Here is a 26,953-nt window from a genome sequence, read left to right on the forward strand (position 1 = left end):
GGATTTTAATTTCTAGGCCAAATGCTTGTTCCAACTACCCATCATTGCTGACACCATGCTACTATGATAGGCTGAAAGTTATCTGTTGCAAAAGTACCCTATAAAATTAGGGCTTTGTTTAGTTTATGTACTTATATTATTTATATATATATATATATATAAATGAGCAACCCCTCTCTCTCTATATATGTATATCTATATATAATCTCTATACATACATACATATGTATATATACATACGTGTGTATATATAGAGAGAGAGAGAAAGAGAGGGATAGAGAGACCTGTAATAGTTTGTATAGTTCCTTACATAGGGTTATACAGGTAACCTCAGAACAAATTTAATTTTTCATATATTCATTTTCATATATATAGTACCTCAGCTGCAGGGAGTTGAATTTCTCATACTGCTTAATTCATAGTATAATCTTCACCATCATTATCTCTCATTTAAATCTTTCTTATTTTGCTCTTTATTCTTGTACTCCTTTTTTTACATTTAAAAATATTTTATTTTGGTCCTGGCATGATAGCGTAGCAGTTACAGTCCTCGCCTTGCACGTGCTGGGATCCCATATGGGCGTCGGATCTAATCCTGGTGGCCCTGCTTGCCATCCAGCTCCCTGATTGTGGCCTTGGAAAGCAGTCGAGGACGGCCCAATGCCTTGGGACCCTGTACTCATGTGGAAGACCTGGAAGAGCTCCTGACTACTGGCTTCAGATTGGCACAGCACCGGCCGTTGTGGTCACTTGGGGAGTGAACCATCGGAAGGAAGATCTTCTTCTTTGTGTCTCCTCCTCTCTGGTATATCCACCTTTCCAATAAAAATAAATCTTAAAAAATATTTTATTTTGTTTTATGATAATGTTCCATAGGGTCTGGGGTTGCTCATGCTCTTCCACAAGGTCCCTCCCCACTCCTCCAACCTTTCATTGATTTCCCCTCTACTTTTACAATGGTTGATCTTCATGAACAGTCACAAATTCGTCATGCTGTTATTGAAGTGTTTCCCAACAATGTAGGCATGGACATTGTCAGCGAGTCCATCATCTTACTGTTAGGATATATTCAATTCTTTTTCTTTTTTTTAAGATTTTTATTTTTATTGGAAAGGCAGATATACAGAGAAGAGAGACAGAGAAGATCTTCCGTCCGATGATTCACTCCCCAAGTGAGCGCAACGGCCGATGCTATGCTGATCCGAAGCCAGGAGCCTCTTCTGCGTCTCCCACATGGGTGCAGGTTCCCAAAGCTTTGGGCCATCCTCGACTGCTTTCCCGGACCACAGGCAGGGAGCTGGATGGGAAGCAAGGCTGCCGGGATTAGAACCAGCACCCATATGGGATCCCGGGCATGCAAGGAGAGGACCTTAATCACTGCGCCACCGTGCCAGGCCCAGGATGTAATGAATTCTTTTACTGGGAGTCCCTTTTTGATCTGTATGCACAGAGACATACAGCATTTTGTCTCCATATCTGAACATATCAGTCCCAGCTACACTTCCATTATATATCCCCTAAAATACAGAACCAGTGAGCACAGTCCACAACAGGGAGGGTGAAAATAATAAAGTTTCATCAACATGAATTTAACAAAGATGCTACAAAAATAAAAATGCATCCACAAGAGTGGTGAAAATGTTATGGCCCAACCTAACCGTGCCCAGCACACACAGCCCCCAAACACACCAGTGGAAACAGCCCAGTCAGAACATCCCTCAACAACCCCCACCAGGTCTGCCCCCGGCCCTGGTTCCTGCACATGCTGGTATGTGCAAACTGTTTGATCCATTCTGCATTCCATTTATCTCTTGTGCAAACCAATGGGTGCTGCAGCCTAGCTCAGCCTGATCCACCCCACTATCCAGCCTACACTTAACGCTGAAAGGTGTTAGTGCTTGTCCAGTCAGGGCTGCCCCCAGCCCTGGTTCTCATATTCACCAGTGGGAGTTGCAACCCATCAGAGGAGTTCCCACAATTTCCCTACTAGGCCCACTCCCAGCCTTGGATCTTGCACTTTCCAGTTGGTTCTGTGGTATAACTTAATAGGACTTTCCCTGAGTCCCAGTACCTGCTAGTCAATGCTGCAGCAAAGCCTGACCAGCTTGCACTTACTCTGGCTCATGCATGTGCCAATGGATATAGTTGCTTAGCCTTGGCTCTCCCCCTAAACCAGCTCACCTGCAGCCCAGTGGGTTTCCTATCCCTCCCCAACTTGTTTCCTCTCCTAGTCCCAGCTTGTACTCATATCAGCCAGTGGGCCCGGCCTGGCCTACCCCCAGACCTTTATTAGGCCTTCCAGTCACAGATCTTGCACACTTTGGCTGGTGCTCAGCCAAGCCAGCCTAACTTGGCCCACCTCCTGTCACAGCATTCAATACCAGGTACAGTGGCCTTGCTTGACAAGCCCACACCCATTCCAGCTCTTACCTGTGTGAGCTACAGCCTAGCTTTCCTGACCCAGTCCCAGACTCAGCTCTTATGTTGTTCAGCAGATGTCAGGGCCTAGCCCAGCCTGTCCTATATCCTCTCTGGCTCTCTAGCATGCTAGTCTGGAACCCTACCCCTCAGCTCCCCTGGGACCCAAGCCCATCCATGTCTTGCATTTGGGTTCAGACCCCAGGAACTTGGGCCATCTTGTGTTGCTTCTCCTAGCATATGAACATGGAGCTGGATCACGAATGAGGGTAGCTGGGATTTGAACTTGTATCCATAAGTGCTGCTGCCATTTCAGGCAGTGATTTTACATGCTATGCCACAACACCAGCTCTGGATTGTGTTTTATTTTGTTACTGATATTATTGATGAACAGCTCTTCTTTTAATGTAGTCCAGTAGATCAATCTTTATTTTTTTAAAAACATATTTTTATATTAATTTTTAAAGATTTATTTATTTTTATTGGAAAGGCAGATTTTTACAGAGAGGAGGGAGAAAGATCTTTCATCTGTTGGTTCACTCTCCAAATGGCCAAAATAGCTGGAGCAGAGATGAGCCAATCTGAAGACAGGAGCTAGAACCTTCCTCTACATCTTCCATATGAAAGCAGGGTCCCAGGGCTTTGGGCCATCCTCTGCTTCCTTCTCAGGTCATAAGCAGGGAGCTGGAAGAGAAGTGAAGCAGCTGGGACATGAACTGGTACCCATATAGGATTACAGTACTTGCAAGTAAAGAATCAGTCAATTGAGCTAGGACTCAAAAACATACTTATCTGAAGGTGGAGTGGTAGAAGGAAACATAAGTGAGGGTAAGGTAAGAGAGAGAAGGAAAAATGTAAGGAAAAGAGGGAGGAAGGGAAGAATGGAGAGAAAAGGAGAGAGAGAAAAGGAGGAGAGGGAGTAGAAGGCAAAGGAGCAGTGGAAGAAGGAAGAGAAATCTTTCTTCTGATTAGTTCTCCATATGGCTGCAAAAGCCTGGTATAGGAAAGGTGAAACCAGAAGCAAGGAGCTCCATGTGGGTCTCCTACGTGGTGGCAGGGGCCCAAGTACCTAGGGTACATTAGCAGGAAGCTGGATTGGAGCAGAGCAGCCAGGGCTCAGTCCAGCATTCTGGTACTCAATGCAGAGACAAGCAATGGTTTAACTGTGCTGTGCCATCACAATAGCCCATTTCTTTTTCTCTTAATGGTGCTTTTTTTTTTCTTTTTTTGCATTGAGACATTTTTTTTGTCTGTCTGACTGTAGGTCATGGACAGATTCTAGGTTCTTTTTAAAATTATGTTTCAGCCTTTCATATTCAGATCTTTCATCCACCTAGAACCTAGAACTTTTATATGTGACTAAAGATAAGATTTGAGATTCATTTCTTTTTATGCCGATGGTGTTGAATAACAAGACCATCCTTGCTTCATTGTATTTTAGTTCCTTACACAAGGTGCTATATAAACTGATGTCTGTTTCTGAGCTCTGTTCGGTTTCATTTGTCTATGTATGAATTCACATGCCAGTGGCTTTACATTAAGTTTTGATATATGGTAGTTTATCTTCCATTCCAAAACTTCTCTGTAATGTTTCATCTGAATTTTCCTCCCTTGGCATAAGCAGCTTATCGTGGTGGGAAACATGATCTGTGCATTCTTTCTCTGCTTTCTATGGCATTTCTGTTTCTTCTACTCCTAACTCCCCAGCCTCAGTTTCCTGGAAGAAGGGCTAAGAACAAAAGCAATGTCTTCTAATATCATGTGACTTCCAAGAACAAAGTCTCTGACCCTTTCTTCCCTGCTTTTATTCCAAAGCAAATCTGTCAGTAGCCTCCCACAGAAAACTGTCTTAGTAGTAGTCATGGACTGTATTCCTCTCCTGCTTGTTGGCCTCCTGCTTCTTTAATCGATGGCCAGTGCATGGCCTTCAGTCTCATCTACCATTAATTATTTTGATTCAGGCTCCTGAGGGTCTGGGAAGGATCCATATTCCATATATTCTAGAAACTGCACTTCCTTACCAAGAATAGTCAATCATTTCATGCTATAATTTTTCTATTCTTCTACCCCCACTCTGCCTTAACTCCTGGGATAGGTCAAGCTGAGAGGGTGTCCCATCATGTCCAATCAGCTACTTGTTGCTGTAGGATCTCCCTGACATTTTCTTAGTCTCCACTTCCCTGGTCTTTAGAGAAGAAAACACTGTGAATAATTTCCACCCTTCCTGCAGGGGAAGGAGAAAAAGTAGATAAATTCACTGCTCCTTGAAATATGGGAATATTACACTTGCAACTGTTCTTTCATGTGCCCAAAAGTAAATGACTCCTTACAGTTCTGGAGCAGAAAAATTATACTCCAGTACCTGGGACTGGACCTCTATGAACATGGAATAACAGGTATATTCGCGGTTTGAAAAAACTAAACTGAGTGAGCGGTCAGTGCAGTGGCATACCAGGTTAATCTTCCACCTGTGGTGCCGGAATCCCATATAGGTGCCAGTTCATGTCTTAGCTGCTCCACTTCCAATCCAGCTCCCTAATTATGGCCTGGGAAAGCAGCTGAGGCTGCTCCAAGTCTTTGGGCCCCTGAATCCATGTGGGAAACCTGGAAGAAGCTCCTGGACCCTGGCTTTAGATTTGACCACCTCTGTCCATTGAGACCATCTGGGGAGTGAATCAATGAATGAGAAATCTCCCTCTCTGTCTCTCCTCCTCTCCCTGGAAATCCACCTTTCAAATAAAAAATAAATAAATCTTTTAAAAAAAACTAAGCTAAGTATATTTTTCAATGTACTAATAAAATAATACAGACCACCAAGAATTATAATGGCACCAGAACTAAAAACATAGAACATATCAATTAAAAGTGTTTATAGTTTTTGATTAGTAAATTAGAATACCTGACGGAAGTTAATGATATGTAAGAAAAACATAAATGACAGATAATTTAAATTGTGTTAAGTCAACAGTCAGAACATGTTTGGATAAAACTTCCACAAGATGATTTTACTTGTTTTTCTTGCAAACATTCAGTTAATACACATTTTCAATTTAGCTGATTTATTCTTGAGATTAGAGCAAATAGAGATTTATTCAGTCTACTTTAATTTACCAAAGCCAGAATCAAAGGCAAAACTGGAGACCAGGCTTACTTATGAATATGGATGCAAAATCCCAAGTTACAAATAACAAATCTAATTCAGTGTCATATTTAAAAAAATATGTGCCTTAAGCAGATGAGACTACTTTCAGGAGCATAAAAATGCTTCTCATCAGAAATTAGAAATGTTCATGTATTAAAAAGGAAAACCCATATGATCATGATTAAAGATAACCTAGATAAAGTTAACAGGCCACAAAGCCATCCTAGATTAAGAATAATTTCATTGGAAATAATAATTTCTATATATCAAGCATCATGCTAGCTTTTAGATGGGTTATCTGGTTAAGATATTATTGGTATTATATAAAAAGAAGGCACTGAAGCAAAGAATAGTTGTGCAAATCAATATTTTCACAGCAGTGAAGACTGAATCTATGGGTTGTTTTAATTCTCCAAAATTATATACCACAGCTAAGAGAAGATAATGAACTGAGAAATATTTGATCCCTTTAGCAACAGTGACATGTTTCTATCATGTTTCTGTGCTTTTATGTTCATGGTTCTATGCAATCACAGTTTTATTTTCAAAAAGTAGATTAGTGTTTTAGTCTAGCATTTAAAAAATATTCTGTTTGAATTAAGGAATAAATGTTGAAATGAAGTAAAACCATGGCTAAAGGTTGAGCTTTGAAACAAGGTTTCTTTTTGAATTAGGTTTATAATTAGAGGATTTGCTTTGGCACATTCTTTCAGCTGTGTATAGGTATCCCACTGAGGTGTGAATGCTTGTGCTTGGACGCTCTGTCCAAAAGTGTAGTTGGATAGAGAGGATCAAGATGGCGGAATAGGGTAAGGACAAGTTTAATCAGATGGAGAAACATTAGCCAGTGTGAGACAGAGAGGGCACATTCCAGGAAATAGGAGAGGACAGAACGACAATAGAGTGGCACCTGGAGACTGACAGATACAGGAAAGCAGCAGAAACAACAGGTAGTGTTGCAGTGACTGATACCTCAGTGGCATTCAGCAAGCCATGCTTTAAACTCCACCAACAGCTACAACTCCACCAGCGACAAGGTGGGAAGGGACGTTCCCCAGGAACTCAGGAGGTGAACCCAGAAAGAACTGTCCATCCTGCTGGTCTATTTGATTTGACCAGGAGCAGAGACAGAGTGGCAGGTCACAGATAGGCCGTGCGGGAACAGGGTAGATTTCACAGCCCAGTCTGCCCCTTTGAGCCAAATCTGGTGCCATTTTGTTTAAGGATGCAAAGGCTAGGGACAGTACTGAGCATCTACTGAGCTGGAATCGAACTCATTTCTGGCACACAGATTCCCCTTTAAAAAATGACTAATTTCATCATCCAGTTTTATACTCTGGAATTTCCCCTCCTCCTTTCTTAAATTCCCTCCCACAACTGATTTCCCCTATATCGTTATAGCAGCATAGTCCTTCATAAACAGTCATAAGTTTATTTAAGCTATTTAAGTTTATCCTGACATTGTTGGTATGGAAAATGGCAGAGTACAGCATCATATTCTCAAGATATAGTAAACAGTTTCATTGGGAGTCCATCTTTGGAAGTAGAGATGCATACTGCATTGTATTTTCATATCTTAGTATTGTAATGTCTATTATACTGTTCCTCTAGATGATTCTATGCACATGTGTTTTTACTTATATATCTATTGATATATACAAGTATTTTACATGAAGGTTACTTTTATCAGACAGAACAAATGATATTTGTCCTTTTTGGATTTGCGTATGTCACTCAACATAATGATTTCTGTTTGGATCCATTTTGCTGCAAATGGTAGGATTTCATTTTTTTCAATGGCTGGGTAGTACTCCATAGAGTAGAAGTGGCGCAGTTTATTTATCCACCCCTCTTTTGATGGGGATCTGAGTTGTTTCAATGTCTTTGCTATTGAGGATTGTGTTGCTGTAATTGTGGTCATTTTCTCATACGGAATCTCACTTTCTTTGGATATATTCCCAGGACTGGGATAACTGGGTCATATATGGCAGATCAAGCTTCAGTTCTTTTAGAAATCTTCATAGTAACTTCGATAGTGGTTATACTAGCCTACACTCCCACCAACATTGGAGGAGGGTTTCTTTCTCCCCACATTCACATCAACAGATATTGTTAGTAGAGATCTGAATGTAGGCAAACCTTATTGGAGTTAGGTGGAACTTATATGTGGCTTTCATTTGTTTTTCCCTGTCAGCTAGGGAGCCTGAGCATTTTTTCATATGTGTATTAGAAATTTGAATTTGTTGTTTTGAAAAATGTCTGTTCATTTCCTTCACTAATTTCTTCACAGGATTGTTTGTTTTGCTGTTCAGTTTCTGAAGCTCTTTGTAAATCCAGGATATTAGTCCATATCAGCTGTGTAGTATGTAAAGGTTTTCTCCCAATCTTTTGATTGCTATTCACTTTGTTAATTGTTTCCTTTGCTGTATAGAAGCTTTTTTTGGTTTAATGTAGTCCCATTTGTTTATTTTTGCTTTGATCAGCTGAGCTTTTGGTGCTTTTTTCAAGAAGTCTTTCCCAATTCCTTTATCTTGCAGAGTACTTCCTATGTTGTCCTCTAATAGTTTAATGGTTTTTGGGTGCAGATTTAGGTCCTTGATCCATTTAGAGCTGATTATTTTATAAGCTGAGAGATTGGAGTCTTGCATCTTGCCTTTGTAGACTGCTATCCAATTGTCCCAACAACATTTGTTGAAGAGACCAGGCTTTTTCCTTGAATTGTTTTCAGTTTTCTTGTCAAGGGTTAGTTGATTATACATGTGTGGGCTCTGTTCCGGTGTTTCTATTCTGTTCCATTGATCTTCTCTGTTTCTATACAGTATGAGGCTGTTTTGATGACCACTACTCTGTAGTATACCTTGAGGTCTGGAATTGTGATTCCTCCAACTTGATTTTTATCCTTCAGGATAACTTTGAATATTTGTGGTCTTTTGTGTTTCCAGCTGAACTTTTGTCTCATCTTTTCAGTTTGGAAATTGTTTGAATATTGTTGGGGTTTGGATTGGGATTGCATTGAATTTGTATATTACCTTTAGTAATATGAACATTTTGTGATGTTGATCCTGCTGAACTAGGAACATGGAAAATTTCTCTATCTTTTAATGGCTTCTGTTTCTTTTTTTGATGCTTTATAATTTTCATCATAGAGGTCTTCCACATCTTTGGTTAGGTTAATTCCTAGGTAATTAAAATTCCTCTCCACTATTTTAAAGGGAACTGTACTTAGTTCTTTCTCTGACATGGAGTTATTTGTGTATACTAGCGCCATTGATTTATATTCATTAATTTTGTGTCCTCTTACCCTGCCAAATTCGCTGATGACTTCCAGTGGTGTTTTCATTGAGTCTTTTGGTTCTCCTGTGTGCAGAATCATGTCATTTACAAACAGGGGTAATTTTAATTTCTCTTTTACAATTTGAATTCCTTTAATTTCTTTCTCTTGCCTAAAAGCTCTAGCAAGGATTTTCAATACTATATTGAATAGCAGTGGTAAAATTGGATATTCTTGTTTAGTTTCATATCTTAGTGGAAAAGTTCCCAGTCTTCTTCATTTAGTATGATGCGTTGGGTTTTTAATATTGCTTGCTTTTTATATCACTTATATTGCTTGGGTTTTTATATTGATTGTGTTATACAATGTTCCTCTATGCTTGTCTGTTTTAAGGTTTTTACCATGAAGGGGTGTTGGATTTTATCAGATGCCTTTTCTAAATCTATTGAGATGATCATTTTTATTTTTCAATTTGCTGATGTGGTGTATCACATTTATTGTTTTGTGACTATTAACCCATCCCTACATGTTACGGATAAATTCTTCTTGGGTCAGGTGGTAGATCTGCCTGATGGTTGCTTCCTGTTTGCTAGTACTTTGTTGAGGATTTTTGTGTCTATGTTCATCACGGATGTTGGTCTATAGTTCCATTTTTCTGTTGTGTTTCTATCTGGCTTTGTCACTAAGATGATACTGGCTTCATAGAAAGCATTTGGAAGGAATGCCTCCTTTTCTATTGTTTGGAATAGCTTGGGGAGGATGGGTGTAAATTCTTGAAACATTGGGTAGAGTTCTGTAGAAGTCATCTTGTCCAGGGCTTTTCTTTGTTGGGTGGGATTTAATTACTGATCAGTCTCAGTCATTGTTATAGGTCTATTTGTATTAATTGACTCATGATTCTCTTTTGGTAGATTTTATGTGTCCCAAAATCTATCCATTTCTGCTAGGTATTCTGTTTTGTTGACATATAGTTGCTTGTAATAATTTCTGATTATTTGATGTATATCCAAGGTACCTGTTTGTCGCTCTCCTGCAGTGAACAACTTGGTGCATGGAGACAACAATAATGTGTGTGGACTATTGACTGGTGGTCGATAGTCAAAGTTTATTAGTGACACCAGACTTTATATATATAATTTGATCTAGTCACATAGGATAAGGGTCATATTGGATATGGGAGGAGGCATTGAGCTTATTAAGAAAACCCATCAACTCTTTGTATACTTTTGTTTGGGACTCTTTTGTTTTGCATGTTTCACCAAGTGTTCTCATTCACATGCTGTCCACTCAACTGTTCTCATACAAATGATATCCATTTAGTTACATGAATGGTACACACTCAGTTGTTCTTATACAAATATTGTCCAATCAGTTATGCAAAGGGTACTTATTCAGTTGTTCTCATACAGAGGATATCTAATCAGTTGTAATGCTGTGTTTGCTGACCTAGGGTCACAATGTCCTTCTACATCTTTTGTTAATATTTCTCTTTTTGACTCTGACCCTGTTGATTCATATCTTTTCCCTCCTTTTTATTGATTAGTTGGGCTAGTGGGAAATCTATTTTATTGATTTTCTCAAAGAACCAGTTGTTTGATTCATTGATCTTATGTATTGTTTTTTGGGTCTCAATTTGGTCTGTTCCTTACCTTACTTTGACTATTTCTGCTTTCCGGTAATCTTGGGATTGTTTTGCTGTTGTTTGTCTAGCTCCTTCAACTATATGGTTATCTCATTACTGGGTGCTTTTCTATTTTCTTGACAAGCATTGATTGCGATGAACTTTCCTCTTAACACTGCCTTGATCATGTCCCATAAGCCTTCATTTGTTTCAAGCAATTTTTAAAAATTTTCCTTTGAAGTCTTCTATAACCCATACATTTAGCAGCATATTATTCAGTCTCCAGATATTTGTCTCTCTCCTAGATATTTTGACTTATTGATCTCCAGTTTCAGTCTTTGATTGTCTGAGAAGATGCTTGGTATGATTTTGATTTTTAAAAATGTGCTGAGGTTTGCTTTATGGCCTGGAGAAAGTTTCATGTACTGATGAAAAAAAAAGTGTATTCTTTGTAGGATGAGAGGTTCTGTAGGTATCAGAATGTCCATTCGCTCTAGTGTCTGGGTGAGCTCAGTTGTTTCCTTGCTAAGTTTCTGTCCTGTCAATCTTCCCATTTGTGTTAACGGAGTATTATGGTTCCCCACTATTATTGTATTGGAGTCTGTTTTTCCCTTTAAATCCATGAATATTTGTTTCATGTAGGTAGGTGCCCTGGCATTTGGTGCTCATACATTTATTATGGTGATCTTTTCTTGCTGAATGGCTCATTTGGTCATTATGTGGTATCCTTTTTCTTGTCAATGTTTGTCACATCATGGCAAAGTCTATATTATTTGACATAAGATGGGCTACACCACTCATTTTTCTTTTCCTTTAGCCTGGAATATCTATTTCCATACTTGCACTTTTGGTTGCCGCTGATCTTTGTTGGTGAGAAGTGTCTCCTGTCGGCAAGATAAATGGGTTTTGTTTTATGATCCAGTGTACTAATTTATGGTGTTTGATTGATGAGTTAAAGCCATTTATATTTAGGGTTAATATTGGTAGGTAATAATTTGGTCCTGTTGCTTTAGTAGTGGATTGCTTATTGTTTGATTTAGTCTACTTTTGTTGTTTTATTGGAACATTCTCCACGTTTGCTTCTGTTTTGGTAGGTACTATTCTTTATCTCTGTCAATAGAACATTTTTAGATATCATTTGTGGGGCAGGTATGGAAGAGGTGAAATCTTTGAACTTCTCTTTAACTGTGAAACATTTTCTTTCATTTTCAAAGACAAAGGAAAGTTTTGCTGCATAAGTTTTTCTGTGCTGACAGTTTTTCCCCATTAAAATCTGAAATATGTTACTTCATTCTCTTAAGGCTTATAGACTTTCCTTTGAGGGGTCAGCTATGAATCTTATTGGAGTTCCTCTATATGTTAATTGATATTTTCACATGCATAATTAAGGATCGTTTTCTTATATTTGAGTGGAAAGAGCTTGATACTCATATGTCATAGTGAAGATCACTTTTGCTTAACTCTATTGTGAGTTCTGTGACCCTGCCACATTTTGTTTCCCAATTCTTTCTCCGTAGTAGGAAAGTTTTCCCTTATTATTTTATTAAACACATTTTTAAACCCAGTTTTTCTTTCTGCACCTTTTGGTATTCTTGACCAGCCTTAATAGTGTTTTAATTGTGTCATTTAATTCTTGAATACTTTCCTTTGCTTGACTCTATTCCTCTTCCAGCTTTTTGATTGTTTCCCTATTGTGGTAAGGAATGTCTTCCAATTCTTGGATTCTTTCTTCTGCCTTACTCATTCAATTATCAGTTATTCAATTATTCAGTTATTCAGTTTCCACTAAAATTTTAATTTGCTCCATTGTGTTAATTTCTAACATATTGGCTTTTATTTGATTCATATTTCTTTTTCCTATGTGACGTATTCTTTGGAATCCTGTATGTGCCTCTCACTGTTAAGCTTTAAAACAATTCTCTACCCCCATTTCCTTGATGTCTTCCTCAGAAACAACTCTGAGGTTGACAAATGGTTTTGTTCCTTTTCAAGGAAGGCTTTAGTAATAGTCATTGTGCCTCTGTCTCTTGTTTGGCTCCTGGTAATTGCACTTCTGGTTAGCAAATTCTGCTCTTTACAGCCAGTTTCTAAGCTATGTTGCCCACATGTGTACAGGTCAGTTTTACTGATTGCATTTGGTATATGGTTCTTCATTTGCAGTCACTTGTGCCATTCCCTGTAGTCAGTTCAGTCCTGGCCTCTTGAGATATGCTTACACCACAGTCTCTGTTGCCCCAGCTCCTGCTTCACCATTCCCTCCCACACTTGTGATTCTGCACTATGATTGCATCATTGCCTAAACAGTTTTCTCCCACTCTGGTTTAATCAGTGACATGCTGGCTGTTATGTCTGAAGGCTACCTTTACCTATTTTGGGTGGAACCCTTAAGATGCTGAGTTGATACTGTTTTCCCTATGGGACCAATGCAATGGGTTGAACTAGAAGTGTGTTTTCTCCTGGCTTATAACAATAGCAACTCCCCATTGTTCTTATACCCACTTCCCACATCCTTTATCAAAGTACACAAAATGGTGCCCAGTGAAGCACTGGTGGGAGTTTGGGCTGTGAAATCCAACCTGTTTGTGGCTCTAGTTGCTTGAGCTCTGTCACTCTGCTTCTGCTTGGGGTCAGATTAAGCAAATCAGCAGGATGTGCTGATCTCTGCCTGAGTTCACCTGCTGAGATCTCTGTGAACTCCCCTTCCCACCTTGCCACTGGTGTAGCTCAGGTTACTGATCACAACTGGAGTATCTGGTCATTGCAATATTGCTCTGCTGTCTCTGCTGCATCCCTGCATCTATGGATTTCCATGTCTCTCTGGGCATCGGTCTGTTCTCTGCTATTTCCTGGAATTGCACTCTCTCTGCCAATGATTTTCTGTCTGTTTAAACTTGTCCTCACCCTGTTCCACCATCTTTGCTTCCCACATATATTCTTATGGATGAACTGTATAATGGAGACTTGCATCTGGGAAGTGAAGATATGTATCAATTTGCATTTCTACTTCCAAATTAAAAAAGGGCTCCCAATTTAGCTGTTAAATATACCTTGACAATATAACAGTATTTTCTACTATTGACTGTACCTACAATGCCATGACACACTGAAATAGAATGTTGGCCTTGTGATTCTTGCTGAAAGACTATGCTATTGTAATAATCAGGGGGAGATTTACCGGGAGGTGGCAAATGGGAAAGGAGGAAAGGTGGTTGGAGGAGGGAATTCCCATACCTACAGAACCATCTCATGGAAAATAATAACTATAAAAACAAAGCAAAACCTATCCATGTCTATTTTAGATAAAGGAGGATACTCACTGGAATTTCTTCATGGTCCTATTGTAATTATTTTTTTGCTAATGGAGAACTGAGATATTATGGTTAAATGAAGTCTGTAGACCTTTAATATTATTTTAGTTATACATATTTTTATTTTTCATTATTCAATGTCTATCTCCAATCCAAGTATTAACCAGGCTTGACCCCGCTTATTTTCTGAGATCACATGAGACAGATGCATTCAGGATGGTATGGCTGAAGACTCAAATATCTGTCCATCCAACTATGTCTGTCTGTCCATCTGTTTGCTTATCTACATTTCTTTATTATCTGTTTATCTACCTACCTACTTGTTGAGTCTCATAATATGTGAAGCTTAGAAATCTGCATTTTACAGTTTATGGACAATACTTACACATTTCCCTATCCTTTTCCTGAGATTTTTTGAGTAACATAATGTGGCAATCAGGTTTAACTAAAACTTCACTCTCCTGAAATGATACCATCACCTTTGCAGTTTTCTTGAATGGAAAGCTGTCACTATCCATGCATTTTGCTCTTGGTAGAAACCTCAGTCATTTTCTTGTTCCTACTGTATTGTTACAGATGCCATCTCCCATGGGTTTCATTTAGACATCTCTATTTTAATTTATTCCCTCTCCAGTCTCTCTTTGTTCATCGCTGTTTATTCTAACATTTTTGCTTCTCCACATGCTTTTAAAAGAGAGTACTCATCTGATTCCTTCTTCTTCCTATATCTGGGGGAAAGGAGAAGATGAGGGGAGAAGCCACACCCAGCCTCCCAGACACCCAGTATTCAGAGATGGGGAATGGCCACTCAATACCAACCCAGGTTCCCTGATGTGGAGCATGTTCTGAAGGTTCTGCTTAAGTAGTTTTGATAGTTCTGAAATGCTGTTGATCATGCCAATCCAAGGATGAGGAAGTCCATCCGATGTCCTTTGGTTGATATAGTTGACTTTAGAGTCTCTATTCACCCAGATATTTGCTGTCATGGCTTGGTTGGGGAAGTTGTCCAATTTGTTCTGTCCTCCTTCCTCTGCTATGGTATCAGATGTCCTCTGCAGGCCCCAATGGGCTGCCATATCCTCCATGCACACCTGGGCCTGCCAGACCTCCTACCACCATGGCTCAGGAACCTGGCACTCACCACACAGGTAGGCCAAAGAACCTATGCCAGGCAACCCAGGCCAGGCAACCCGGAGCCTGCCAGACTGCCTCCCTCAGGGTTCATGGACCCAGCACCCACCACCTAGGCAGGCCTAAAGATGCAGGCCAGGCAATACAGGGATCATAAGGGCTCAGGGACCTGGCACTTACTACACAGGCAGGCCTAAGGGTCCAGGCCAGGCAACTCAGGCTTCACTGGTCCTTCTACCCCTGGGGGTTCAAAAACCCCCACTCAGGTGGGCCTAAGAACCCAGGTCAGGCATCCTGGGCTCTGCTGAATCCCCCATTCCCGGGGTTCATGGACCTAGCACCCTTTCCACATATCTTTAGAAAACCATAATAGAACAGGCTAGACGACTATGCTGGCACAGTGGTAAGGTTAACAAGTTTGGCATTAACTATTCCCAGCATTCCCACCCGCTCTTAGCTCTTTTCTCCCAGCAGTGTAACATCTGCCTAGGTACAGTGCAACCTAAGCTGTTGCCCACAGCTAGGCTCTCCTTGCTATTAATACCTTTTTTCCTACTTATAGAAATGTGTAACAATTTTAGCTGTCCAGATAATTCAGATAATGAATAATGTATTTTTGCATGTATTTTTCTTCTTGAAAATATTCACTGTTAATTTTTATTGTTTATTTGAAAGGCAGAGAGAGAGAGAGAGAGAGAGAGATGGGGCTCTCCCTTCTGTTAATTCATTCTTCGATGGCCACAATACCAAGGTGTGGGCCAGACAAAAGCCAGAAGCTCAGAACTCAATTCAGATTTCCTGCATGGGAAACAGGGTCCAAGTTGAGCCATCACCTACTGCCTCCCCAGTTGTGGATTAGCAGAAAGCTCAAGTGGAGAGTGGATTAATTCTGAAAACCAGACATTCTCACATGGGGTCCTGGCATCTCCAGTGTTTATACTGCTATAAAAATACCCACCCTTGCATGTATTTTTCTGTGTTAATGTAAATATTGCTTATCTATTTCAAAGAAATGGCATGTATATTATATTCATTATATGGATATTAATGAGTCAGTACATTTAAAGCATTTTGGGATATTAAGCTACACACAAATATATATTTTGCCTTTTTTTTAAAGATTTATTTTTATTATTTTTTCATTGGAAAGGCGGATATACAGAGAGGAGAGACAGAGAGGAAGATCTTCCGTCCGATGACTCACTCCCCAAGTGAGCGCAACAGGCCGATACTATGCCGATCCGAAGCCAGCAGCCTCCTCCAGGTCTCCCAAGCGGGTGCAGGTTCCCAAAGCTTTGGGCCGTCCTCGACTGCCTTCCCAGGCCACAGGCAGGGAGCTGGAAGGGAAGCGGGGCTGCCAGGATTAGAACCGGCGCCCATATGGGATCCCGGGCATGCAAGGCGAGGACCTTTAACCACTTGCGCCACCGCGCCGGGCCCATTTTGCCTTTTTTTTAAAACTTAATATGTTCTGATTAGCATTCAAGGTCAATATATGTAGACCAACGTACTTAATATTTGAATAATATTCTGTGGTGTAAATGAATCTCAATTTTTCTCAGCAATTACTTTGCATAGTTCATATTACTGTTTTAATTCATAGGCATCAACTATGAGAAGTGGAATTGTTGAGTCAGGATATTCATATTTATTAGATATTGCCATGTTACTTTTCACTTACATTTCAGCCAATAGTTTTTGAAAATGACTATACATACTCTTGTCTCCATTTTTGTTATGAACAATTTCTTCAAAATTTTGAACTCTTGATTAAAAAATTGACAGTCTTTTAAAAAAAGATTTTAAAATTTTTACTTGAAAGGCTAAGTTAAGAGAGAGGGCTTCCATCTGCTGATTGACTCCTCAGTAACCATAACAGCTGTTGCTGGGCTAATTTGAAGCAGGTAGCTTCTTCCAGGTCTCCCATCTGATTTCAGGGGCTCAAGGACTTGGTGCCAAGTTCTGCTGCTCTTTCCAGGTCATAAGTAGGCAGCTGGATCAGAAGTGAGGCAACTGAGATTCAAACAAACACTGATGGGAGGCCACAGGCCGAGGCATCCAACTTTCTGGTTTGCGTATTTTTCTAGGCACAAGTTGAGTATATTTTCAAAGTGTTTATTAGCCATTTATATTTCCTATTGTGTGAATTGCTTGTTAATATCATCTGCTTTGTTGTTAGTTTTAGTATGACTTTACATTTTACTTTGCAGGATAGTAATAGCTCTTTATCTGTCACTAATATTGAAACGTTGTATAAAGCCAAACAGAACTATGTCCTTCCTGGCCTCCTTGGCTGCTCTGTTTGTCTCCTGGAGAGAATGACATAAGCTAAAAACTCATCAGTAGGCATTTCAGCCCCTTTACTATTGGGACTTGTATGGAAAGAGCTGGCAAGCAAGACAGGATAAGCATCTTTGCTAAGTGGGGAGAAAGATGAGTGCCAACATCTGGTGTTAGAGGAATGTTAGAAATCCAGCTGGTTAGAGTAAACACAATAACCGTTCTAAGGAGCATTTGATAGAAAAAGAGTTGCACAACCATTAGTATTCAATGCTGTGCTGTGATAAATACTTCTGTAGCTAAATATTTGTGCAGACTCTTAATTGCTTCCTAAAATGATTCATTATAGGTAGAATTTCTAGGTAAGACATTTTCATTTTAAAATTCATCATAATCAAAATTCTTTCCAGAAACACTGTGCCCATTACAATTTTCAATACCAGAGTATTATAGTTTTTCTTGATCTTATCCATCACAGAATATTTTTTTTTCCAGTTTGATTTAAAAGCATCCTTTTTGCTGTCTTCGATTGTCAGTGAGATTGACAGTTTAACATATGTATTCATTTATAATTCATTTAGCACATACTGCCTTAAGTGGTTAACTTTTTATTCTAGTTTGTAGATACAGAATGACAAGTATGTAATAATGTCAGATTGTGGCATGTTCGATAAATAAGGGGAAAGGGAATGATGTTAGCGTGCTGTTTTTGACTAACCATTTTGGGGGAGATTCTTGAAGAGGTAGCATTTGAGCAGAGAGATGAAACCATATAATTATCTGAGAATTTCAAATACAGCAGTCCTGGATGTAAGCCTCCTTGTGGTTTTTAAGGTGAGCTGTGCTGGTGAAATGGGTGTATGAGAAAAGAGTGGGAGCTGAGCTTTGAGAAGAAGCCAGGCACATAAAATGTGAGACTTAATTTTACTAAATTATGTGAGGCAGAGACTTGGGCATTTTCCTCAGGACTATTTTATTGTATGATTATTTTTTCCTTTTCCTCCTCTATTCCAATGTCCGTTTTATGATATGTATTGCTGCTCTGTTTCCAGGGAAGCTCTTGCAGTCACCGATCACTGTGTTCTGGCACTAGGGTGACTTTTCTCTAGTATTGTTTTATAATATGTTGTAGTAACTGCTGGTATATTGATCCCATTAGTGCTTCTTTCACTTTTTTTGCCCACTGTAAATTCTTCTACTTGCGGTTTACAACTTGTTTTCCACTTTTCGCTCAAAAACCCTCTAGAGGTTTCTGTTGGAGCTAACTTAAACAGTAGCATTCATCTGGGGAGTTACAAAGTTGCCCACTTTAGCATTTATTTTAGGACAAAACAACCAAACTAATAAACAATTATTTGGATTTTTCTGTGTTATGTAGGCTGAGCTGTCTTGGTATTTTGGCTTCTGGGTATTTTTCTCTAATTAGAATGCAAACGCTATTAATATTTTTAAAGATTTTTTTTTTTTTTGGAATGTCAGATACACAGAGAGGAGGAGAGAGAGAAATATCTTCCATCTGATGATTCACTCTCCAAGTGATTGTAATGGCCGGTGCTGCACTGATGCGAAGCCAGGAGCCCAGATCTTCTTCTAGGTCTCCCATGTGGGTGCAGGGTTCCAAGGCTTTGGGCCATCTTTTACTGCTTTCTGAGGCCACAAGCAGGGAGCTGGATGGGAAGTGGAGCTGCTGGTATTAGAACCGGCACCCCCTATGGGATCCCGGTATAATCAAGGCTAGGACTTTAGCCGCTAGGCCATGGCACCAGGCCCTGCAAACTCTTTGAAGACAGTTTGTATAATTATGCATTAAAAAAAAATCTTGTTGTTATTTGCTAGTCTAGAGATCAAGTGTCTTGTTCATGCAAGTGAATGAATGTCCCATTCTGCTTATAAGATGGAGGAGTTGTCATTTTCCTGTTTTGAGAAGAAGGAATCCTTAAATTCTATTTGGTTTAGGTTTTCGATCAATCTTGTTAGATAGTTCAATATTTCATTCCTTTTAGTTTTGAGGAATAATCCTTTGTATAAAAATGACATTTAATTTTTTTCATTTATATCCTATTACAAATAAAGCAGTTATGTTTATTCATGTACAAGTCTGTAGAGATTTTTTTGTTTTGTGACAGGATTATATAATGGTTCTAGGATTGATTTTTTTTTTTTTTTTGTAGAGGTAACTTTTAAGAAACTATCAGGGCATTTCCCAAGTATAGCGAGTATATAAAATCTTTTTAAATAGCAACTGTGATAGATGTATTGTAGTATTTTGCTGTGATTTTTAAAAAGATATACATTTTGCTGACATGTGAAATGATGTTATAGGATACATATAGGTAGTAAAAAAGGTAACTAGTTGCCGATTTTGTATGTCAAGCAAACTTGACTCATTTGGTATGAATCCTATATATGTGGTATAATGTTATCTATTAACTATTTTGTATTCCCTGGCATATATCATATCCCTATTTTCCCTGAAGAAAGAGAATTTTTTTGTTATTTGTTTCTTATAGTTGAATGCTTGTTGAATTCTGTATTGTGCAATATTTTACATCTGTATCTAGCTTAGTTCATTTAGCATAGTGTGCTCTGCACCTTAGGTGACAAATGGCCTGAGCTTGTTATTCTTTTAGAGCTAACTTATGTATACACAAAATGACATATATACACATATACGTGATGTATACATATAGCACACATGTTATGTTTGTATGCTATATGTGTATGCATATGTTATGTGTGCATGTCATATATACACATATATTATCTGTACATATACAACATTTATACATATATGTTCTTTCATCTCCTGAATTTAGTTTATTCCTAGATAGTTTTGTTTTTGGATGTTGTTGCAAATGGAATTGCTTTTTTGCTTATTTCTAATTTTTTTTTATGGATTTATTTATTTGAAAGGCAGAGAGAGAGAGAGAGAGTGAGCGAGCGAAGAGATCTAGCATCCACTGGTTCAGTCCCCAAATGGTCCCCAAACCTGAGTATGAGTCAGGCTGAAGCAAGATTGAAAATCTGCTTAATATGCGCATGTGTTTGTGTTTTATTTATTAATTTAACTGTTGATAGACATTTGTGTTGATTTCATATATTAGCTATTGTGAGTTGAGCTTCTATAAACATAGGATTATATGCAACTTTTTTATATGCTGACTTCATTTCTTTGGGTTTGTTCCCATGATAACTTGGTCATATGATAAGTTTATTATTCATTTTTGGAGGAGATTCCATGCTGTCTTCTATAATGCTTGTGCAGTTTATGTTTTACTCAACAGTGCATGAAGGTATCTTTTTCCTTACATCCTTGCCAGCACTCATTGTTTTCTGATATTTAAATGACAGCTATTTCAGCTTGACTGAAGTTTTTTATTACATCTCCCTTATTGTAATTGTCCTGAGTATTTTTTCATTAATCTGTTGCTCATGTGCAGTTCACCAGTTAAAGAAGGGCTTTTGGCATTTCACCCCTTTCTTTACTGGAATTCTGGTGGTTATGTAATGTCTTGAGTTTCTTAGATATTCTTCATATTATTCCTTATTGAACACACTATTTGCATTTTTTTCCGTTCAGTTGGCTACCTCTTTACCTTGCTAATTGCTTCCTTTGCTGTACAGAAGCTTTTTAGCTTGGTGTAGCTAGTTTGTTTTTACGTCAGTTGCTTGTGCTTTCCTAAGAAGCCTTTGCTAAAACCTATGACTTTCAGAATTTTCCCAGTGTTTTCCTCTAGTAATACAATGACATCAAGCATAGCCTTATATCCTTGATCCATTCTGGGTTTATTTTTGTATAGTATGTAAGGTAGGATCTCGTTTCTTGCTTCTGCATGTGTAGATCCAGTTTTCTCATTATCATTTGTTGAAGAGATTGTCCTCTATCCCTGGGTTGACTTTGATTGTCAAAAATGCTTGGTTACAGATGTGTGGGTTCATTTCTAAGATTTCTATTCTCTTGCATTATTTGAATATCTATTTTTCTGACAGTATCAAACATTTTTTAAAATTACATTTGTCCTGCAGAACATCATGAAGCCTGATATTGTGATGGTTCTATATAATTTTGTTGTTGCTTAAGATTGCTTTAGCTGTTTGGGGCCTCATGTGTTTCCATATGAATTTTATCATTTTTCACTTGATTTTAGAAGAATGCCATCGGTATTTGGATTGGGATAATATTACATATATGTAAATTGCTTTGGGTAGTTTGGAAACTTTATTGATATTAATTCTCATCCATGAACATAGCAGATTCTTCCATGTTTAGGTGGGTTCTTTTTTCTTTCATTAATATTTTATAAGTCTCATTGTAGCTCACTCTTATATGCTTGACTAAATTTATTCCAAGACATTTAATATTTTTGCAGTTCATGTGGGTGGGATTGATGTTACAAGTTCTTTTTCAGCTATGGAATTGTTTGTGTATACAATGGCTATTGATTTCTGGGTATTGATCTTATATCCTGTAACTTTACCAAATTATTCTATGAGTTTCCATAGTCTCCTAGAAGAGTCTTCTTGTTTTTCTATATAGTGAATCATATCATCTGCAAACAAGGATAGTTTGAATTACTCCTCTCTAATTTGTATCCTTTTGATGACTTTTTCTTTGCTAAAGACTCTGATAAATATTTAAGAACTATATTAAGTAGCAGTGGTCAGAACGCTCCTATACTTATCCATAAAGTCTTTGCCTATCCTAATGTCTTGCACTAATTCCCTATATTATAGTTTTCTTACACTAACTTGAAAATTTCCAGTGTTAGAATTAAAGCCTTAATCCATTCTGAATTGATTTTTTTTTGCATAGGATGTAATGAAAGTGCCTCATTCCATATGTTTGCATCTGGAGGTACAGTTTTCTCAGCATCATTTGTTGAAGAGATTGTGCTTTTTCCGGGGAGCGATTTAGTTCATTGTCAAAGATTAATTACTTGTGGATTAATTTCTGAAATTTCTATTCTGTTGCACTGATCTACATGTCTATTTTTTGTTGAATCTCATCAAATACCTTCTGCATTTATTGATGACCATATGGTTTTTGTTCTTCTAATGATGTGATTTATAACCACCTCTCTCACAAAGAATTGATATCCTGAATATATCAGCAACTTGAAATTCTCAACAACAGTAAACAACCAACCCAGTCCAACCCAGTTGAGAAATGGGCAAAGGACTTCAAGAGACAGTTTTTAAAGAAAGAAATACAAATGACAAAAAAAAAATCTATGGCAAAAATATTCAACGTCATTAACCATCAGGGAAATGTGAATCAAAACTGTAATGAGATATCACCTCGCTCCTGTCAAATGGCTAAAATAAAAAACAGAGAGTAATGAATGCTGGTGAGGACGTAGGAAAAAAGGAAACATTTTAGTACACTTCTTTATATACTTCTGGTGGCGATGCAAATTCATGCAATCACTGGAAAAACATTACCAATATTCCTTTAAAAAGTAGAAAAAGACTTGCCATAGGATGTGGCAGTCTCACCAGTGGGTTTAGTCTCAAAAAATTTGTACAGATGAGTAAGTGATACTTACTTGTGTCACATGTTTATAGCAGCACTGTTTATGACAGCCCAAATTTAGAATCAACCAAAGTGTGTGTCACCAGATAGATGACCTCAACTGTAGAACATCATATTTGGTGAAATAAGGCAGTACCAGAAAGACAAATATCACCTACCAGGGGTGGGGGAAGGCTAAAATTTAAAAAGCAAAAATATTAAAGGAAACATCTGTCTTTGTATCAATATTTCTGTAAATGTAGTTTTGTAAAGCTTTTGTTTTATATATTTGTCAAACCAGAGTTTGAGAATGTTATACTACAGGCCTGGCGAGATGACTCAGTGGCTAAACCCTCACCTTGTACATGCTGGGATCCCATAATGGGTGCTGGGTTTTGTACCAGCTGTTCCACTTCTCATCCAGCTCCCTGCTTGCAGCCTAGGAAAGCAGTGAGGATGGCCCAAAGCCTTGGAACCCTGTAATTGTGTGGGATGCCTGAAAGAAGTTCCTGGCTTTAGATTGGCTCAGCTCTGCCCACCTAGGGAGTGAATCAGTGGATAGAAAACCTTTCTTTCTGTCTTTCCTTGTTTCTGTATATCTGCCTTTCCAATAAAAATAAATAATAATTCTTAAAAAAGAATTTTATGCTAGTATAGTTTGAATGATATGTGATTACTTCATAATTTACTATATATAAATGAAATAATAATTTTTTCTATTTTTTACAGCCATTGTCTGTATTAATAATAAACTAAGGTGTATTTACTCTTGATCTGTTCAGTGAAAAATGTTTTACTTATTCAAGCATGTTATGTTTTATCTGGTAGTTTTACTAATCAACTGATGTAAATTTTATTTATTTTGTTAATACAGTATATCATGTTTATTGATTTGAATATGTTGAATCATCTTTGTGTTTTTGAGATAAATTACACTTAATTAAATGAATAACTTTTTATTGTTTTTGATTGCTAATATTTTTGTTGAAATTTTTGTATCTATGTTCAGTGTGTCTATTGGTCTGTAAGTTTTTCTTTATAGTTGCAGCCTTTTTTGATATTGGAATTGAGTTAATGTTGGCTACATAGTGTTTTGGAGGATTCTCTCCATTCTGCAAATTTGAGTGGTTGAAAAACAATTAGTATTAATTATTTAAAATTTGGTAGAATTCTCCAGTGAAACCATGCAGTCTTGGGCTTTTTGGGGACAGGGGGTGGGAGGCTCTCAGACTTCATGTTGTTTTTTTGTGTGTTTCCTATGTCTTCATGCCTCAATTTTGATGAATTGTATCTCTTTAGCAAGTCATCTATTTTGTCAATTTTCCAATTTGTTGGCATATAACTGTAATAATTACTAATTACCCTTGGTATTTCTGTGCTATCAGTTGTAATACCTTCTTTTTCATCTCTTATTTTTATAGATTTGGCTTTTCTCTTACTGTTGGTCAATTGGATCAGTGATTTATCAGTTTATTTTTCAAACAGCAGCTCTTCATTTCACTAATTTTAGATTTTTTTGTATTCTACTTTATTATGTAAATTATTTATTCTACCAAGTTGGAGTTTTATTATTTTTTAGATCCTTGAGATTAACTGTTAGCTTCTGTATTTGATGTGTTCTAATTGCTTGTGGAGAATACAGTTGCTTTAAGTCCTTCTCTTATCATTGTATCTGATAAGTTTTGATGTCATATTGCCATTTTCATTCATTTCAGTGTGTTTTTAAATTTCCTTCTTGATTTCTTTTGTGATTCACTGTTCATGAGGAGTGTGTCATTCTGTCTCTCTTTGTTTTCTGGTTTCTTTTGCTGTTAACTTCCAACCTCATTCCACTGTGATCAGAAAAGATATGTGATAGGATTTCAAAATTTTTGAATTTTCTGAACTTGTTTTATAGTTTAGTGTATGGCATATTATAGAGAATGTTCCATTTACTAATGAAAAGGACGTTTGTTAAATAAAATGTTCTGTAGATACCAACCAGATCCGTTGGTTAGTAGTATAGATTAGCTCTGTTTCTTTGTTGATTTTCTCATCTGTTCATCTTTATTTTTTTGACATTTGTTTTCAAAAAAATTTTTCCACAGGAACATGACAGATAAGAGCCAGTTCTATTACTTTCATGTAACTACCCTCAATTAAACTCACTTTTAAATTCTGGTCGGTTGTTTTTTGTAAATTCTGTACTGTTTTCCGTATACGTGACTATTTTTTCTTAAATGAGACAGATACTCTGCTTTCCCTACAATTATTTTCTGGGGCAGGGAAAGAAGGAGAAAGAGGAAAAAAAGAGTGTGAAGGAAAGGGATGAGAGGGAGACAGAGAGGGAGTAAGGAGGGAAGAAGAAAGGAAACATGGAAGAGAGGGACGGGGCGGGGAAGAGAGAAAAAGAGACAGACATGGAGAGAGAAATTGCAATCACTTCTTCACTCTGTAGTTTTTCTTTGTGTGTTTTTATTGTTTTGTTTTGTTTTTTGTTCTTTTTTTTTTTCCAGTGGATGTGCCTGCCCTGGGAACAAACCTGGATCTGGGAGCTGGCAGCCCCATACAGGGTTCCCATGGGGATGGCAGGAACCCAATCAGTTTTGACTCATTACTGCTGTCACTCAGGTCTGCATTAGCAGGAAGTTGGAATGAGAAGCCTAAGCTGGTTGTCGAGAAATGAGCATCCGAGTTGCTTGATATCTTGTTTATTCCTTGTCACTGCATTTCTGGCAATTTGCATTGGTTAAAATCACTGGTATAATGTTGAATAGAAGTGATTAGAACAGACATACTTGCCCTGTCTTTGATCTTAAGGGGAAAGCATTTCATCTTTCATCATTAAGTGTTACGTAGGTTTTAAGTAGCTGGAGGTTTTTAAAGATAGGTGTTTATATTACCAAGTTGGTGAAGTTCTTTTCTGTGACTTTAGTAAAAGCTTCTATTAGGTGCTGACAGTATATTTTGCCAATCATCTATAAGGTTTTGGAAATGGGTCAGTCTGGTAAATTATGAAAGGTTAACATAATTTGCAATACTGGTTTCTTTTATGTATATTGTTGTAGGTTTCATTTACCGTAAGTTTAAGAAGTTTCTCATCTTTATTCATGAATGGTTTATGGATCTATAGTTCACTTTTGTTACAGTGTCTTTGTGGTCCTGTCCTCATGGAACATCAGGCAGGATCTTTGCTTCTGAAGTATTCTTGAACATGCCTGTATGCTTTCTGAAACCACAGTGATCACACTGCTTTGCAAATATTAGTTCATACATCTTTCTTCTATTTTAGATTATGTGCTTACAAAGAAGAACTTGGAATTATGAATCTGAGTTATTGTTCCTTGCTTAGTATACAGCATGCAGTTGATATAAATATGTTGTGTTCATACAGTTAGTGTTAGATGTGTTTGATAGTCTTAATATCATCAGATAAAGTTATTTTTTGCTCTCCTTTTAGAAAAAAGTGTTTTTTGGTGTTTTTCTAAAAACTAAGAAGTGAAAATGGTTTTAATTGTGATCAAGGATGTAATATACTTTTTATACAGCCACATGTTCTTCCAGACTGTATCGTGTAATAAAATCAGTGATAATTGCAACATTAAGATCCTTTTATGCGTTAAAACAATCCAGTTCTTCAATGTTACTTTCAAGTATGAAATATTGATTACATTTCCTTGGTAGCAGCAGAACAGCGGGAAGATCTTATATTCTTCCCATAATGCAGAAATACCTTATAACTTAGATAAATCACTGCCATCTCAGGATGTGTTAAAAGGGAGGAAGGAGGTGCCAGGAATATTTATTCTTTTGTAGAATAGAGTAGCTGAGAGTTAATTGCTTCCAACAGATAGGTAATGATAGAAAATAGTAGGGAATATGTGGACACAGACTTTAATGAACATCAGTGAGCACCCATTTGCTAATACTTTCCAATGATTGTGAGGTTGGCTCTTAATTTCCCTGCTTCACTTAAATGAAGTTATTCCAAGGGGATGGCAAGATGGCAGTCATTTTCTACACGAGTGAAATTTTCAAACGCAGCACACTGTTGGCTTTGGTACTGTCAGGCTTCTTTTTGTTTTGCAAAGCACAATCCTGCTTCACTGTTAACTCTGCGCTTATGCTTTATTTGCAGCATCTGGCGAGGCCCCAATGTGAACTGCACAGACAGTTCGGGTTACACTGCTTTACACCACGCAGCATTAAATGGACATAAGTAAGTGCCACTTATTTGGACTGAAAATCTTGAGTATCTAGTTACATGTGATGAAGCTAATTAAGTCTGATG

At 37.8% G+C, this 26,953-nt stretch overlaps 1 protein-coding gene and 1 long non-coding RNA gene across 7 annotated transcripts in view; both read left to right on the plus strand.

Moving 5' to 3' along the window:
• ANKS1B (ankyrin repeat and sterile alpha motif domain containing 1B) overlaps window positions 1-26,953 on the plus strand; it is a 1,034,668-nt gene that overhangs the window by 125,102 nt on the left and 882,613 nt on the right. For all 6 annotated transcript variants that reach the window (XM_040980136.1, XM_040980153.1, XM_040980163.1 and 3 more), the window contains exon 2: window positions 26,801-26,881. In XM_040980136.1, coding sequence (XP_040836070.1) covers window positions 26,801-26,881 — 81 coding nt within the window. The remainder of the gene's footprint in view (window positions 1-26,800; window positions 26,882-26,953) is intronic.
• On the plus strand, window positions 1,559-23,254 carry LOC121156570. Its single transcript, XR_005883879.1, has 3 exons — window positions 1,559-1,640; window positions 4,658-4,662; window positions 23,239-23,254. It is a non-coding gene; the product is annotated as an uncharacterized LOC121156570 (long non-coding RNA).

Source organism: Ochotona curzoniae, unplaced genomic scaffold, assembly GCF_017591425.1.
Source record: "Ochotona curzoniae isolate NIBS_2020 unplaced genomic scaffold, NIBS_Ocur_1.0 contig_1014, whole genome shotgun sequence".
Lineage (NCBI taxonomy): Eukaryota > Metazoa > Chordata > Mammalia > Lagomorpha > Ochotonidae > Ochotona > Ochotona curzoniae.